Genomic DNA, 19,271 nt, shown 5'->3' with positions numbered 1-19,271 from the left:
TAAATCTCATCTGCTAAATGGAATCTTATAGTTACCTAAGATTAGGATGACAGGTGTCTGTAGTTCATCACATTGATTCATTTGGGAGTATTGAACAAGGTATTACTGGTTCATCCTGCACAGGTTAACCACACTTCCTTGTAATCAACTGTTGACTCACACTGAAACAGCTGTGGTTGCATCAAAATATTTTGGGTGAGTGTCAACTTCCCTCAGTAACAGGGAAACTACTACCCACCATTCAATGGCACTCACATTTGGTGTGTAAGACATCAAAAACAAGTCAAATCCACTCCCAAGAAATCCTGACTACATATATTCTGAGAATAACAGCTATCTTGGAGGAATTTAAAGGATATAATGTTATCTTTAGTCAAACAAAGATTAAAAAATAATCAAACCTCTGTAAGGTTTCTGATATCATATGATGATTGCATTTTTATCACTCCTGTACATCCATTGTTCTCTCTGTTCAAAGGTTGTGGTATTTTGATTCACGAAAATAGTTTAATTTTGTGTTTTCTGTTTCCTGCGCAATATAGTGTGCCTTCACAGACATTATCTTCTTCACTGGCATGCAATAAAACCCCAAGCGCAGTTGGACCGGCATGGATGGGATGCCAAAGGTTTTGAAATTGTCAAATCCAACCCCAGCCTGCCCAGCTCTGGCTTACACCAGGAAAGATAGTGGTGTGTGCCATTGATTTGGTCTCGGTAGATGAAGTGGTCAATTTAAGGATGAGGCTGTGTAACTCCATTTTTATTTGTTAACGTTTGGATGCTACATATTTGACTTCACATATCCCCTGTATCCAATGGTCTCTCCCAATGGAGAAAAGGCCTTTGTGCACACTTTCATGAGTGAGGCTAATTCCATTCAGCATAGCATCTCATGATAGAAAATTGCCCCTGCAGCATTTGCACAAAACTGATGTGAACCTCCTCATTTGCTAGCTTGCCACACATTTTCTGTGTCTGTGGGAGATCAGACTAAGCTCTGATATTTCCCAAAGTCAAACCGCCTGCCAACAGAAAGTGAGGGATGCTAATTGTCCTTATGTTTGTATTTATGTTTCTGGGTAGAATTTCCTCATATTCTATCTCACACTTTTTTTATCGATGTCTGGGCCCCCTGCTGAGTTCTAAAATGCTCCCTCTCCTCGAGCCTACTCAACTAGTTTAAACTTTGATCGCTAAACAAGGTCAGAGACAGAGAATGCACAATAATGAATCATGAAAGTTGTGCAATGTCCTTGTTTTCATAATCCATCAGCTGTCTGCACACTTGTGACTGGAGTCATATTTATTTACACGCTGAAGCTTCTGGATAGCCAGTTAAGGTGAAACTTCAAACAGAGATGGGTCCAGAATTTTAACAGAGAGAGTGAGAGAGAATACAACAGGAAGATTAGGAATTAAACAATGTGTAAGCAGAAAGAGCATGAGAATATAAAAAATAATGGGTGGGGAGGAAAGAACAAAATGACAGTCTGTGATTGACTGGAAGGTAGAAGCGATCAATATGTAAAAAAGGTGATGCTAATCCAAGGCAAAAGGGGTTGGTGAGACAATAACAAAAAGTGTTGGCAGAAGAGGTGAAAATGGTTACAACAGAACTACTACCACCACCTGATAGCTAAGATATTTTCTACAGCTTGATGGCTTCAAAGTGTGGATATGTGTTGGTGGCTTCAATGCTCTTAAGCAGTGAATAGCTGCTTAAATATTTCCCGTAGGAGTAAGAGAAATGTACTTTTATGGTGGCAACTGTTTGTGGCAAACCTGGAAATTCCTTTATTTAGTCCTATTGTGATCCCCACAATATTGAGTCACCTACAAAATAAGATAGGCGTAATGCTTTTTAAGTAAGTAAATACCAGTACTGGTTTGGTCTGTGTGTTCATCAATGTGAATAGGCTTGTGAAGGCAAGCCTTGGCTCAAAGTCAAAGTTGACTTTATTGTCATATGCACAAGTACATGTATGCACAGGTGCAATGAAAATATATGCATCACAGACATATAGCATCAGATAAGCAGCATTCACAGAAAAACATAAATTAAACATAAATTATACACATTTTTTATGAGGAATTACACCTAGAACAAAAAAAAGACGAAGTCCATTACAGTGCAAAGTGATCGAAGTGGTCATAGTGGTGCTATACTGGGGCAGTGATTAGTGTTGTGCAGGTTGGTTCAAGAACCCAATGGCTGAAGGGAAGTAGCTGTTCTTGAACCCGGTGGTGTGGGACTTCAGGCTTCTGTACCTCCTGTCCAATGGTAGCTATGAGAAGATGGCATGGCCCAGCTTGTGGGGATCTTTGAAGATAGACATTACCTTCGTGAGGCAACGCCTCATGTAAATACTACCAATGGTGGGGAGAGATGTGCCTGTGATGTATTGGGCTGAAGCCACTACTCTCTACAGCTTCTTACATTCCTGCACATTCGAATTGCCATACCAGGCCATGATGCAACCAGTCAGGATACTGTTCATTGCTGCACTCATGGCCCGGGGTAATGAGAGACTGATTTCTTGACTGGAGAGTCCAGAAATGTGATTGTGGTTAAAGGATAAAGGATTGATAATTCTGGACTGAGATCAAGATGAATTTCCTCAGAAGAAGGTTGTGGCTTTGGAATTCTCTCTCCTGGTTAATGAACTCAGTTAATGAATCGTGGATGAAGACTAACAGATTTTTGCAGACTGGAGGAATCATGGGAATCTGTGGACGATAGAGTGGACAGCATAGTATTGAATGGTAGAGAAAGCTCAAGGGGCTGAGTGGCCCATGTGGCCTATTGCTGTTCCTGTATCATATTTTCCCATGTTCCCATTTCTCAGGTAATCAGATGGTTATTGAATGCCAGTGTCTGGGATTTGCACAATAGAAAGTACACATTTGAATAAAGTAGATTAGAATCTGCAGTTTGTATCCTGGAATTCTTGCTTTGGTTATTCCCAGAATTAAATAGTACTAACAATGAGCTGTTTAACATTTCCATCTTTGTTTTGACTTTTTACATTTTAATTACATACAACCTTGGTGAATTGTGAGCTCATGCTCTGCATCACCGAGGGTGGTTCCAGATCCTTTAATTATTTTTTCTTTATCTTTCATTGAAATTAACACAATGGTTTATTTGTACCTGTTGGCAACTTTTATTTAATAGAGCAATTCCTTTTGCATGTGTAGGGATAATAATAATTGTTAATTAATTGTTATAAATTCAATTTACATAACTTAAGTATAATAATATTGATGACATCCTTAGTGATCCTTGGACTCTTTGAAAGTTCTCCACACAGAAGTAGAGGAGGCAAAGTAAGATTTTCCGTTTCCTTTCTTGTAGTGTATATCATATCCCCTAATGTACCAAAGTGCTTCTCAGCAAAATAATTGCTTTCAAGTCGTAGTCCTCATCATAAGCAGGATATTACTATCTTGCACTGTGGAGTATGGAGTCAAGCAAGAGAATTCTGAGGCCAAAGATCAGATTAACCACAATCTCAATGAATGACACAGCAGGCTCTAGGGGCTAAATGGGCTATTTCTACTCCTACTTTACATCCATATAAAATCTAGCACCAATATGTACACAGATAGGTCTACAAGATCAAGATGTTAAATGACAGATCAATCTATGATTGGTAATGTTGATTGAGGACACCAGGGTGTACAATTTTGATGATGCCCTATCTGTTTCTTGAATGCTAAACGGACATTTAAGCCTTTGCAAGAGACATATATTTCATTTATCAGTATTGGCAAAGAAAAAAATGATTCAATGTTGGTGTGCATGCAAATATGCTGCCTAATATCCCAGCTTGAGAACCTCTGTGTAGAATTGAGTTGCTCAGAGCACAACTGGAACTGGCTACACTCATAAACAAGAGGTCTCCATGTGACCAATCTACTAATCCTTAAAGGCTTTAGTAGATCACAAAAAGTGTATGGGGAAACCAATGCTTTCAGGTTTCTGAACTAGAAGCACCTTATTCCAGCTCAGAGTACCCAGCCTTATCAATAACAAAACATGTGCTTTAGAAAAGGAGAGTGTTCTTACAGAAACAGGAGGTTTGATACCTTTTTATTCATTTACAGGGCGTTGTTGGCATGACTGGTGTTTGAATAGCTTGAGTATCATATAGTTAAATTGGCTAGATCTTAGCAAAAAGAGCAACAATCAACAGATCAGTTGAGAACAGGGTGAGGGCCGGAAACCTGCACTTAACATGAACTGTTCTTAAAGAAAGGTTCTTCTATGGAAGTGAACAGAATAGCATTTCCTTTCAATTGACTATAAATGTGGCAGATGCACGCCACAGACTGTTGGTGTAACATGAACAATACACAGATGTTACCATTTCATCTTGGCAATTTGGCCACAACATTTTACTATAAAATTAGCACAGAGAAATGGAATAACATCAGCAGTCAGACTGTGAAAATCGGGGCTACTCCCCACCACCTCAGCCACCCAGTTAATATTTTCACAGTATTTGGAGGTGAGTATGTAACATGGCAACTCAGGAACGTATAGATATGTATCATCAACATGCAGTTCTCTCTGTTTATACCTGAGCAAGATCAAGTACAAGGGATATCCCCATGTGCTTAGTGAACATGTGGCTCAGAACTCACGAAAGACGAAGTTAAAATTTAACAGTCTCCATATTATTTTGCTTTGTTAGCAGTTCCTATGCATGCATGCATGCATTTTCTTGTGAAGTGAAGTGAAAACTATAAAAATGAAGTTAGTTAAGTGCAATAGTTTCATTGATCTGATGATTAAGTTATTAATTGCACTTACAGCATCATTACAGCATAGCCCATCTATGTAACTGCACAAAAGCAACTGTTTTCTTCTCTGTCACAACATCACCACAGAAGACTTGCTGCCATTATATCTTTTTTACATGCTAAGCTTAAAGAACTTCCTTTTAAAACACTTAGATTGAAATTTAAAGTTAGTCATTTTTTAAAGTATAAAAGTTGGTAAGTATGCAACAATCAAAGTAGAGATGCATTTTTAAACACAGCCTGAAACTGCACAAGGAATATGTAAACTATTTCCACATTCCCACACCAACAGAGGGACAGAGCCAATGCAGACTGATCTCACAGAAAGAAGTGATGGGTATATCACAATGCTGTGGACCCTGGTTTTCCACCTTACATCGATCAGGCATTGCAGGCTAACATTTTCTAAACAGCATTTCTTGTCGGTACCGTTTTACACTTAGTGTATCCAAAAGGGAGTCAGTCCTCATAATGCCAACTACTTCTGAAGTATTAGGAGATCTTACAAACAATGGCCTTGTCATCTTTAAAAAGATTTTGCAGTTTGAAGCAAATTATTCAAATGACAGAGGGCAAACATGATTAATGGAAAAGTTAGAATGAAGAAGTTGTGCAGAACCTCCTTATTGAAAGTAAAGAATACACAAAATAAACAATAAAGGTAAGCAATTGAAATGAATAATATAAAGGTAACCCATCTAGATTTGTTATGGGAGAGAGTAAAGATTGTGAGATACGGTGTCATGGTAAATGGATTGAGACAAGATTAGTCAAACAGGACCAAAGTTCAAGACCCTAATATCTTTGCTGCTTCTTTAGATGCTTATGTGTTCATCTTCCAGGACCTAAATGGAGCACGTTTGCAGAGGCTGGCATCTTCTGCATACCTCTTTCACTGTAGTATTCCTTAATCTTTAAAATATTAAAAAGCAAATACTATCAATTGCCACCTCAAGATTTTAGTTTATCTTCATGGTGGTGGAATTTATTTGTATGTGTATATCAATTAATTTATCTCTTGATTTTATATACTGTAATCCCTCAGATCGTATCGCACAGAATATTATAAAGTCCCACTTGGAAACATGTCAGTATACGGTGGAGGAACTTCAGCAGTTGGCATGGCAGACGCACACATATGAAGAAATTAAAGTTTACCAAAACAAGGTAACCATAGTTTTCAGAGAATGTTTACTTTTCTGTTCAAATAAAAAAACATTCAAATGGAGGGTGAGAAGGACACAACAGCTGTATTAGCAAGAGAGCAGCAAATTATAATGATAGTGGTAATGATGTGTTGAAAAAATAACATAGGGCTGGAATTCTGATGTCTCTGCATGCTGGGAGAAGGAAGGGGTTCTGGTAGCTTGCAGAAAATCTGGAAGTACAGTATGTCTATTAGTGATGTTGTAACTCACCCACTGCATTAGCGTATAATTTCCAGGTTTTTTGACCAAGTTTCATGGTTGGGAGTGATGATAACTCTCATGAGTCAATTTCAGCTCCAGAATTTAAAATGGACATTCCAAAATGGCAAGAGAAACAAAGGACTGCAGATCTATGGAACCTACAGAATTCCAAAATCGCAAGTTGCAAGTGAGAGGAAGAAACTACCGGTGGCATGGTGTTGACAGCGACAAAAGTAGCTGCCCCTTTCCCCATTTGTGATGTTGGGGGCTCAGAGGCCAACTAGGGAAATACCCTTCTTTACCAGTGGGAAGAAACAGCCTGCTGGTAGAACAAAGAAGCCAGGGTTGCAGGTAGTCACACAGTTTAGCAGTTGGAACTAAGGACTGCTCATGGATTCAGTGCTGGAAGAAGTTTAATAATCTAAGAAGAGCAAGTATGCTGATACAGTCACCTACTTATTGATGTCTCTTCCTCCTTGCTCTGCCTTCATTAGCACTTCATTCCATGCACCAACTTCCTCTTACCTATGCTGCATATGCACTGATCCTGCTTCACATCCCCATCAGTCCAACCGCTACTTGCACCCACACTCTCCTTCATTCATGCCATGTCTCTGGCTTGTAGGTCTCAGCAAATGCCAGCCATATGCCATTTGTCTTGTTGGTCTCTCCCTTCCCTCCTCGCAGGAGAAGGGAGCACATAATAGATGGATGGGGAAGAGAACTAGAAATGGCCCTCCACACATCTTGCAGAGGCCAAAGTAGTAGGGATAAATGGAGTCTTTCCATGTTTGGCTGTCAGAGATCAGAATATGGGGACTTCATAACTACCTGGCCACAGAATTATGTATCAGTCCTTCACAGGGCAAACACCATGCACTTGCATTGATGGCATCAGCAATATGGGAAACAAGTTCATAAATATAATGATTACTTAAGACGTCATTACATTAACAGTTGCACTTTCCGCCCTTAATCTCATTCTGGGCCTTCAAGCAAATAGGATTTAGTGCAAGAAGATAATGACTCCTCAGAAGAGATAATTCACTCATTCAGACCATGCACCAGTTCAGATAATCTCAATTTGATGAAATCAGCAAAATAAGTAATTGTGACTCATACACCGCAAGGAGGTAGAATAGCTGGTGGAGACTGAAGTTGGAGGCCACAGGACTCTGCTTAGCTGGAGGGGGCAGAGCTTGGAGTCCCTTGTCACCTTGGAGCGTCATGTTTGGAGCAGCAAAAAAGGACATGTAATGTCCTGGCTGGTATCCCTGTGCACTCTTCCTGAAACAGTAGAGGAGCCCAGTACAGGCACGAATGGCAAGTTACAGGGAAAATGGACTCCCACAGGATGAAAGCTTCACGGTAGCTGACCAGGAATCATCGGCGCATCTGCAGTAAGACCCAGGGATGAAGTGGAAACCCTCACAGTTTCGGAACACTCCTTGTTATTCTGGGGTGAATTATACATGAGCATGGTCAATTGTACCCTGTTTCAATGGGAAGACAGCACTGCAAACTCCAGTACTTTCTCATTATCCCCGGTGCCATTGCAGCAAATTTGTAAGAATTATCAAATTTGCAAGCTAGGTGTCAGCCTCCAGCCGTGCCCATTTGTGTATGGCTGCTTGTGGGGACCTGCAAATGACCCCAGCAGAGACCCAGAAGAATGTGTACAGGATGATAAGAGGCATAGATCGAGTGGACAGTCAGAGACTTTTTCTCAATGCGACAATGGCTAACATGAGGGGACATAATTTTAAGGTGATTGGAGGAAGGTAAAAGGGGGAATGTCAGAGGTAAGTTTTTTACACAGAGAGTGGTGGGTGCATGGAATGCACTGCCTGCAGAGGTTGTAGGGGCAGATACATTAGGGACATTTAAGAGACTCTTAAATAGTCACATGAATGATAGAAAAATAGGGGGCTATGTGGAAGGGAAGGGTTAAATAGATCTTAGAGCAGGATATAATGTTGGCACAACATTGTGGGCTGAAGGACCTGTACTGTGCTGTAGTGTTCTATGTTTAATAAATGGTGAAGAAGCTGAAGGTGGTGGTGACTTTGACGTCCGCTGGTGAAGCATGGCCATCAGGTTCTGTTGGCAGCAGCAAGTTCCAAATGTCTGCCACCACCAAACATAACACACTAAACCTTCTAAAACACTGTTTCTCTGACATGTTGAGGAAGCTTATCGTCTGCCTGCAGACTCTGTTGGATGTGACCTTATGCAAGCTGCACCTCTCCGCTGTTCTGTTCACTCTTCTGGGGTTTGGGCTGTTTCTGTACCTGTAGTTCTTTTTATATTGGGATTAGTGCTCTTGTTGATCCTGGCTTCTTTTGCTTTACACCTCTGGTCCATTTGTGTTAAATACGAAGTGTATTATGACACTCAACATTCCCAGTAATGAATGTTGCTAACACAAAGAGCACCATGAGACCTTGGTTTGCAACCCACGATGTTGACCCAGATTTTCATATTGTGAAGTCAAGTGAAACTACTGGTTTTCAGCATCATTTTTCAATGAAATTGACAGAAACTTTGGGAATTTTGTGTATGAACTTTTTAACACGGAAGTCCCAAAGTCAATACTATAATGCATCTCTACAGGCTCTGTAATTTCTAACCTTCTCTAATGTAATCAATGTAAGTCACTGGAACTGATATGCTGCTTACAAATTGGTCCTGCTACAAAATACCCTGAAAACGATATAGTTGGTTGCATGATGTCTGTGAATTTGTAATGACATACTAAGTGATAATTACTGGGCCTGATATTTAAATTTTATGTACAAGTGTGGTAATTACCTTCCACAAATATTTGAAAGCAAGAAATTTTAATTTGATTTTATTTCAAGAAATGATTTAGCCTTCTACAATATTCACACAGGTGTGTTCCATTCCTTACCTGGAGTTAGGAATTGTGCTTTCTCTTCCTTGTTGTCTGTGAATCTTTAATGTGATTGGCTGCCCATCCCACTTGTTGGCACCAGAACTGATGAGCACCAGGACTCCCACTGAACTTACAATGGACAGTAGCAAAAGCAGGAAATGGGGAAGTCCTCACTGCAGAGATCACATGACCTCTGAGAGTAGCTTTCTTCAAGATCATTAATGATCATTGTTGCTTCATCACTGATGCAAATATGAGACGTTTCTGCCTATTGACGAAAAATAATGATTTTTGGTCACCTGTAGTTTACCGAGGTATGATCACTGCCAGTAATCCCTTACAGATCCTGAAATCACTCCTGTTGTGCCTAACTATGATAGGATCATGGTGATTTTGTGCAATTTGCCAGGTTTATTTGAAATATTTCATCTGAACATCCGTGGTAAAGGTTTATGACCTATAGTATAAAACTGCAATATTATTAAAAGGAACTAAATAGAAGATGAACTGGCATCTAAGACATATGCAACCCATTCTACGTGTAAAAAGCTTGGATTATGCCATTATAATTAAAATACTTGATGAGAAATGATTTCATATGTCATTTGCTCCAAAGCTATAAACAAGATTCAAATTTGAACCAAAAAAAGTATAGGAACTACATAAAAGTTGTGTTAAAATATATGCAGATAAAGAAAACCTAGGTTAATACATTACAAGAACAAACAAGGGGAAATAAAAATAAAAAGTAGTGGAAATACTCAGCAGGTCCTCTATGGAGAGAAAAATACAGTGACACTTCGGATCACTGAACATATATCAGAACCACCAGAAAGTGAACATGTTTAAATTGCAGAAATGCTCGGTGAAAGGGGTGGAGAAAACAATGGGAATGGCTGTGATAGGACAGAGACCAAGAGAAACCAAATGAAGCAAATGGTAGTGGTGCCAAATGTGGGAGGGCTGGGAAATATTGTTAATCACTGATGTTCCGTCACAGATACTTCCTTTGTTCTCTCCCCCCTTTCTCTTTCTCTGCAACTTAATAGGTGTTTGATTTATAACTGTTCCTGGTTCTGATGAAGGATTATCAATGTTTCTCTCTCCACAGATGCTGCCTAACTAGGTGAATATCTCCAGAATTTTCTGTTTTCCAGCATCTGCATTTTTTTTTGCTTTTTGAAAACAAGGGACGAGTATAATCTGAAAGTTAAAACTCACTTCTGGTCATTCCTGTCACAAAGAAGTAATTGATGTAATAGTCTGCAAAAAAATTAAGCAACAAAGGTAAAATATTAATTTTGGTCAGGCAATAAGAAGGTTTTATTTAAAGAAAAGGCAAGAAAACGTAGAAGAAACTGAAAAAGAAAATGTCACAGAAAATAGATAAATAAATATATAGAAACCTATGGTTAAAAGTTGCTATTGATAGAATTCAAGCCACAATTCTGCTGCCCATTCTCTCTAATACATCTTCCTAGGCCTCTTAGCAAAACCAAGGCAGGGTTCAGGAACAGTACCACATCTCTTTCTTTTGTATTTTGCTCAAAGTGCCTTTGCTCTATTTGGCAAATGTTTCTGACACATGCAAAATATTCTGTGCAATTTTGTTTCTCTTCTCCCATTACTGTATCTTTTTTTTCTCTTTCAAAAGGTGAGGGAAGTCATATGGCAGCAGTGTGCAATTCAGGTCACGCATGCAATTCAGTACGTAGTCGAGTTTGCCAAACGCATTACAGGGTTTATGGACTTGTGTCAGAATGATCAAATTCTCCTTCTTAAATCAGGTATGGGTTACAAATATACTTAAATGATGCATAACATTCTGTTGTTTATGGCTAAATATCAATGTAGGTGGTACTTAAAGGGCAATGCCAGCAAAGTAGGAATTGCTGCAACTGTTTTGCATATGTACATGCAGAGCCAATCGTAATGATGGAGTCAGTGACTTTATCATTTCTTGCACTTTCAAAATGTTATCTTTTATTTGATTTTGATAAAAGTTAAGATGGAAGTGCTGAACTGAATGGTACCCAATTATTGTGGTGTAAATCTATTGGCTGGTTTGGCATGAAAAAAGATTGGCTCTTTCACCCAATCCTTTGATTGGAAGCTGTATCAGAAAGACTCAGTAACACTACCTGATTTTTTTAGTGAACAAGTACCTAAGCCCTAAGCAAGGACCCTAAGCCACACAGTCTTGAAAAGGTTTAAAGTTTAACTTCTCCAACTGTGCTGAATCAGCTCATAGCCAAAGTGTCAGCAGCAAAAGCATTGCCAGTTAACTTCAGTTAAAATCTGAAATGCACAACCTGAAAAAGTGATGGAAGCAGATTTAATAGTAACTTTAAAAGAATATTAGATATGAGATTAAAAGGGAAAGAAAATGTAGTACAATGGAGAAAGCACAGGGAAATCCAACTAACAGGAGGGTGCAGAGGCATGAAGGAGAAATTGGCCTTATGTGCTGTGTGTTCTCTGAACTGATCTAGAGAGAACATCTGACTATAGAAACCTTTCTTTACCTACTGATGGGATGCTCCATCTCATCTGTGATGCTTGCCTCACTTGAACAGCATTCTCAGCATGAATAGTTGGATGTGGTATCTTAAGGCAAGGAGCTATATCCCTATAAGATATACTTGCCTAGAAACAGATCATGTAGTAACATGATTTTATACATTATACAATTAAATTGCAATGAAGAATAAAACCTGAAGGAAAATCATGGGCATGGAGTTGCACAAATTCTAAAATTTGCCTTTTGGATCCTCCATGTGTCTGATGGGCAGATGCAGAGAGGAGACTCGGGCATTCGTAGTCCAGTGTGTCCAGTGACTTCCGTGGTTCACTGAGATAGAAGCAGGTTTCATAGCCCTTTAAGAAGTGTTGAAGCAGCCTCGTAACGGGGACTTGCTCAGGTGAGTCCCAGCCTGCGGATGCAACACTGTAAACCAACCACAGATAGGTTTCCTTAAGTAATGCGCTTACCCAGCTCTCCTCACCTCCCCACCCCACTCACCTGACTGCACTCTTCCAACTAACAATCTCCCTTTAGCTCCCAACCCCATACAATCACTGATCCACCAACATCACCCTGACCATCGCCCTTCCAATTCCTGATCCAACAACCCCACCCTTATCATCCATTCCCAAAATCCCTGATTCACCTAATTTCCTTTGCGTACACCACAATGGCAAAGCCGGTTAAGAAAACACTTTCCCACCCATCCTGCCTGTTTAGTACCACATGAAGCCTGGAGTTCCATGCACCACTGAACTTTCCTTCTTCAGGCCCTTCAACAAGCTATTTGCTGGCCTGCTGCATACAAACTGCTTAACTCTGCTAAGTATGTAGAAATTCAATGGCTAGGTAATTACCTACAAAAAGTGTAAAGGGGGGGGGGGTAATAAAGTGGAAGGAAATTAAAAGTCCAGCTCACCCCCATTCCAAAGCAATTGGAATATTAAACAATCAGTAAAAAGATATAAGTGAACTGAAGATATTTAAATTTTGGTCCTTGTGTTCAATATTAATGGGACATTTCATAAGATCAAACTTTCATAATATGCTGCTATTTGTTCAATAGGAACAAAACAAAACTCCATGTGGCCCTTGACGCATTAAGTTACTAGCACACAGTTCATCTCTACATGTGAATTATGCATTCAATGCACCAGAAAGGAGGGAATCGTAACAAAAAATACCAGATGGAGAAAGAAACATTTGATAACCTTTCATTTGAATAGCTTTAACTTTTCAGGACAGTGACCTCCCATCAGAGTGTAGGAATTTGACAAGTTTTAGAATGACTTATATTCTTCCACTTATGAACCTAACTTTGAAACTTGCTCGTACAATGAGAAATCGTCACTCATTGCTTCATCTCTCTTCCAGAGTTTGAAATGTAAGCCTTATTTAAATTTTCAATTATTCATTTTTTTCTCAATTCTTTTCAATGCAACAATTCCAATTAGAAAGATTTCCAATACTTAAGCAGCTGAGTTTTCATTTTAGGAAAATGATCAAAAGTTAGCAGTTTGTTGGGAATACTACATTACTCTGGCTTCATCAATAATTTAGGTTATTTGTGTTCTAAACATTTGTTTTACTATCATATCATCATTCAATCTAATAACTGGGCTACCTCTGTATTTTAGGGTGCTTGGAGGTGGTGTTGGTCAGAATGTGCCGTGCCTTTAACCCACTCAACAACACAGTGCTTTTTGAGGGAAAATATGGAGGCATGCAAATATTCAAAGCTCTCGGTAAGACAAGGCTTTTCAATTCATCATGATTTGAAATCTTTCCAATTACAGATTGAATTAACTCAGCTCACCTGCTTTGGGATATGGTTCAGGGCACTCACATCAAGGAGAGAGTTGCAATTGAGGAGGCTCTCTGAAGTGTTCCTTCCAGCAGCCTTTGACTGCCCCCCTGTCCTTGATAATCTTAGCTCATTCATGGCTCTCATTGGAATGGGGATTTGGGTGTTTGGGCTGTAGATGATCGTGACATCACTGATGAACCCACATATCCTACAGTTCTCAGTGAGTTACTGAGGATCCTGCACTCTTTCTACCACTCCATTCTGAGTTCAGTCATGAGAAGAAACTTCTAGGAGGATAGAGAAAATGATTCTTGGATTGTCTTAAGGTTTCCATGAAATAAACGCAATACCCCCCACTGACTCTTGGGAATCCTTGGTCCATGACTGCTCAAAGTGGAGAAGGAGAATTTGAGGTGGTATTGAGAATCTCCAGTCCATGCATCAGAAGTACACAGAAGCCCTTCATAAGCAGCAGAAGGACCACACCAGCTCACAAACTACCCACCCTCTTCACCCTATCAGGTCCCTCTTGCCCCATGTGTGGAAACCTGTGGGTGTCCCATTGGCCTCACCAGTTCCATTAGAACCCACAAAACTGGAGTGGAAGCAAGTCATCCTGGATCCTGAGGAATTCCCTGAGAAGAAGGAAATGTCGTCACTGCAAAAAAATTCAATCTGGTTCATTGTTCATGTTCATTAAAGGAGATATTAAATAAGTGAAGAATGGAGAAATTTAAGGGTACAGGTGAATAGGAAGAATTGGGGACAGAGGGTGAAGTTCCGTAAGGATTCTCAGGGTTTCTACAGGGCTTTTATCAAGATTACATGGAAGAGCAAGAATTCATACCTGTGGACCCTAAAACAGAATTGCAGGTAGAGAAAAAACATCGATAATTTTAATTAATGCAACAAATCAGTTTCGGTTCTTCATTTTCCTCCTAAATCCCTGTTTCCTTGTTCTATTTATGCCTCTGAGAAACAGGCCAGGTTGCTTTTCTACATTAGTGGCACTTTGTATACAGTCACTGTCTTGTAAATTGTAGATCATTACCCTCTTCAAAAGTAAAATTAAGTTTGCACTCCAGTGAACTATATGTGATCAAAATCCTTTCATCAAGTCCTGGAAGTTCATCTATGCCAAATGATATAGCACCTTAGAGTAAGCACGTATGACGCTCACAAAAACTAGGAGCTGCTAGCATGTTATTTCCACACTCTTCAACTCACTATCTGCAATGTACAGAGTGCTCCTGACAGGGTGATATTTAACTGCATGTCCACTACTGTGTCGGGTTGCGTTAGGATGATGAAGCAAAGCTGTATTTTCAGATTAAACTAAGGACACTATGACAATGCAGTGTTCTACTTGTGATGCACTATGATGTTCTGGACCCAGAGCCTCCACCCTGATCCACCTTGTCTACCATCAACATGAACCACACTACAACCAGAAGATGGCGCAATGGTTTCTTCTACATAAAGTGACTTACTTTTGACAGTTCTACCTCCCTGTACCACCCACTGGTATCCGGACTGTCACTCTGACATAAACAAATTAACAACAGGAGATGAGTAAATCTGACTTGTTAGAATAAGGGAGTCTCTGTTGACATGGTCTGTGAAATCTCCTCTACTGCAGTGGTTCTGTGGCTCTGGTCAAAGTAATTCCACATTCTGATCCAGAATGTTATCTGTTTTTCCACAGTAAAAACACACACGCACACACACACTGCCCCTTTGAGGGCTCTGAAAACTGCCTTTAAGTTACCCCGGATTTTTCAACCTCATGCTCAATCTTCAATTTTTCCAATCATTCTTCATGTCAGCTCCTCAAATAATTTAAATTTTCCCTGACCACAGCTCTTCAGGGTGATGGAGCACTTCTACCTTCTGATGTGATATAATAGAAACATCACCCCATTATGTTCTGAGGTCTCAACTTGCCATTTTGCTGTCCAGTAATTCAATGCGGAAATAAAACTGCTATTTTCATATGAACATCAATGGAAACAAAATGTCAATCATACACATTTTGAACAGAATTTTATGTCAACATTCTTTGAGCAGTTGATCTTATGATTGGTATTTATTTCCCATACAGGATGTGATGATCTAGTGAGTGCTGTCTTTGACTTTGCTAAGAGTTTATGCTCCCTTCAGCTGACTGAGGAAGAAATAGCTCTTTTCTCAGCTGCCGTTCTGATATCACCAGGTAACTATGTTTACTTATCATATACAAGTAAGACTGAAACTATTTTTCAGACCAGAACTTCTGATGCAGTGGTCTAGTTCATTCGTTCTTTGCATGGATCTCACTTTAAGGAAAATTAGTTTTGTGACCATACTTCTGTATTCTCCCAACATTCTTCAGATCGACCATGGTTGATGGAACCTAGGAAGGTTCAAAAGCTACAGGAAAAGGTTTATTTTGCACTACAGCATGTGATTCAGAAAAATCACCTGGATGATGACACATTAGCAAAGGTAATTGTTGAGCTGACTCATTGATCAAGTGGGAGGACAGGACCCAGATATGATCTGTTGGGAGTACAAATGGAATAGATTTGGCTTAACAGAAAATTTCTCAATATTATCAACTGTCTGCAGGATATGCAGCCCTGTCTTTGCTACTGAAAACCAGATAGTTATTTTGTGCATTCTAGAGAGATTAGTCTACCAGTGTGTCATTGTGGTATATTAAGGATCAAGGATATGAAATTCATCCTGTCAATAATGTCAGGGATGAAATTCGGTTAGGTATATAAAAGGACATTTAATTGATAGTTATGTTATATTATTGTCTTAAAAAAGTTAACAAGATTATTTCAGCCCCTTGGATGTTTTAATCATTTGGTGTCACTAATAACTATGAAGCATCATGTTACTGTAGGAAGTTAACAATTAAATTCAGTATCAGACAGTCACGTTATTAGAATTTTGAACTGGGTTTAACGTTCATTTTCATGTGATATTTTATTATGGGAAAATAGTGCATGCGTTCTTATCCATGGCTCCCCAGAAAGGGCAGTGAGATCTAGCAGAGGGAGTAGGAACTTCCAAACACGTTTTGAGAGAAAATCAATGTACGACCAATCCACTGAATAATTCCATTGCACATCGAGTAAGGTTCTAGTTGGATTTGTGGAAATATGTGGTGGAATCTAATTGCTACTATTACCCTCACGAGTTCTGCTGATAAAAAGGTGTCAGATACTGATTTAATGCAGTTTGATTTGAACAAGGACATGGAGCTTGGTTAGGTTTGATGGCAGCAAGAAAAATATTGCAATTTGAGCCTATCCAATACTGAATTAATTTTCTTATCTCTCTCTTATCTGAACTTTAGTGGTAATTTGCCATATGGATCTCATCTTTTCCTCTGGGAACCTCAATTTTGAAAATGTCTGGCCATATTTATTCAGATTTGCTGCTGGTTTATGCTGACAAAATGGATGAGGGAGTGATTGTTTGTGGTGGAGTTTAAGGTTGTGTTCTTTTTTTTCGATTCTTCTTTCAGCTGATCTCCAGATTACCAACATTAACTGCACTTTGCAACCTGCACACTGAGAAGCTCCAAGCATTTAAGCTGTTGCACCCAGAGACAACAAACAGCCTGTTCCCTCCTCTCTACAAGGAGCTCTTTAACCCAGACTCTTCAGCCATCCCCAAGTGACGGTGGTGGCTGACATGTGCTACTACGCTTGGAACAAAGCTCTCTTCAGACAAAGGCACATAATGTGTACATTCGAGACTTCTAAATGGAAAAAAAAATCACTACTGCAACACTAGGAATGTCCTGCACTTAAATAGATTCTTTTTCACCGCTACCGATTAAAGAATGTAAATACTGCACCTGACCTGGAGCTTTGTGGAACCGGTCAGAAAATGTACAAAAGTTAAGTCATTCTTCTTTTATCTGTTTTGGGGGTCAGTTTTAACAATCAGATGTTGGTTAATGCTGTTTTATAACTAGAACCGTGATTTCACAGTATTATTCCTTCTATTTGTGGCTTGGACATAATTTAAGAAATTTGGCCTACTAGGCTTAACTGTTTCCATGTGTATTTTCTTTTTATCATTTTTTTTGTTGGGTCTTGTAATTTAATTTTTGATGTTTTTGAGGATTTGACATTTCCAATATGTGTATGAAAATATATGTTGGGAAAAGATGCAGGAGAGAAAAGGATATAAACAAAAGCCTTGTCTGGTTTGTTGAGAAATTGAGTGTGGATTCTGGTATATTATATGTAAAGAGGGTTTTAGGGATTTGTTGCCTGTAAATGTAAATTCTAGATAAAAGAAGCACTAGTTTTCCACATTAAACTATATTTTTATGTAGAAAGTTGCACAGAATGACAAAAAACACAAAACAAAAAAGATAGTATTTGGCCTTTTAGCCACAGTGACACCCACCAAAACATTGTGATGGAAGCTTTAATGGTCTTTTTAAATGATAGTTTGTGTCCCAGTGTATTTCAAATAGGAACTAGTAGTAAAGTAATGCTGATCTTCAAGGAAAGGCTTTTAGGATGTATTTTTATCATTCCATGGCAAATTGTCAGTCAGTGAGCGCTGTCAGTGTTATAAGATCATTCATAATTTGGTCATATAGTTCTCTCTCACTCATTGTTTTGCATGCAAAGGTCTGCTTTTGTCAACAGCACTGTTCTATTTTAAAACACGGTGGAGGCTATATTTGACATTCCCTGAAAATGGGCATCAGAATGGCAATGCATGAACAGTAGAACACAGGCAGAGTGCCAACAACATGCTGCCTGCTAATTAACATAACTGCAGCATCCAGCCAGCAATGTTGTGTGGGGGAAAAGCTTCAGCTGGGGCCAATATTGTGAGTTGCTATCTTCAGTTATAGAAGAGATGCACTACAGCTGGAAACCGTTCTGACCAGGAAATGTTGAAGAAAGACATAACAATGGAGATATTGGGCCCTAAGTTTTCCACATGTCTTGGTAGAAACAGTGGTAAGGAGGAAAGATGCATGAAATTTGCAAGATCCTAGAGACCCTCTGTACAAAGTTAAAATAGAGTTGGAGTGTGTGACCCATGGAGGTCACTGACAACTTGGATACTGCACGTTTATTGGCCTCACTTGCTGGTCAAGGTCAGTATCCTGTCAAGTGAACCACTACCCTCTAACACTGCTAATTCAACACATTCTTATGACTCTCCCATCAACAACCTCTGGGATTCATACATAAAATTCACACATTCCTTCAAACATTTAGCACACTGTCAGATCTCACAGCTGGCACACAGTCCCAGCTATTCGTCCATGAAAACCACCCTCACAAACACAAGTATAGCAATAATCAACACACTTTTCTGTCTCCCAGGACAAGGTGGCATGCAAGTAAGCATGCAGGAATTAAAGTAGAGGGACAAGTGTGTGCTTCCTAATCCCTTGCAGGAGACAGTACTGAACTTCATTGGGATGTCTGATGCTGGACCAGTGACAACATCAGGGCAAAAATAATGAAAGAGCATTCTCATTTCTCATGCTTCTTCTCACATCCCACCTCTCCCTAATTTGAATTACAATCAACAAATTATTGCCAACCCACCCACAACCTTCCCCTCATCCCACACTCACCTACATTACCTCACAGCACCATAGTTTTAATTGTTTTCCCATCTCCTTTCAGATATTCAGGTAGTGCAGCCCGGCAGTGGATGAGGAGCAAGAAGGGGCATCGTGGGGAAGATCCATTGTCATTTGATTTCATACTTGAAGTCACCAAAATAAATCCTGGCTCTGTGGGCAATGTAGAGGAAAGGACATCGGCAGGGTCTGCATGCTATGAGACAGTG

General features: G+C 39.5%; 1 protein-coding gene across 1 annotated transcript in view; it reads left to right on the top strand.

The window, feature by feature from the left end:
• The window catches only part of LOC127572388 (nuclear receptor ROR-beta-like), a 157,471-nt gene extending 140,285 nt beyond the window's left edge, over window positions 1–17,186 (top strand). The window contains 6 exon segments of the mRNA XM_052019578.1: window positions 5,852–5,973; window positions 10,766–10,898; window positions 13,273–13,380; window positions 15,544–15,654; window positions 15,814–15,926; window positions 16,960–17,186. Coding sequence (XP_051875538.1) covers window positions 5,852–5,973; window positions 10,766–10,898; window positions 13,273–13,380; window positions 15,544–15,654; window positions 15,814–15,926; window positions 16,960–17,115 — 743 coding nt within the window. The 3' untranslated portion in view covers window positions 17,116–17,186.
• The last annotated feature ends 2,085 nt before the right edge of the window (window positions 17,187–19,271 follow it).

Source organism: Pristis pectinata, chromosome 7 (assembly GCF_009764475.1).
Source record: "Pristis pectinata isolate sPriPec2 chromosome 7, sPriPec2.1.pri, whole genome shotgun sequence".
In the NCBI taxonomy this organism is placed as follows: Eukaryota; Metazoa; Chordata; class Chondrichthyes; order Rhinopristiformes; family Pristidae; genus Pristis; species Pristis pectinata.
The sequence above is the reverse complement of the archived record's forward strand: the minus strand, read 5'-3'. Positions and strand labels throughout refer to the sequence as shown.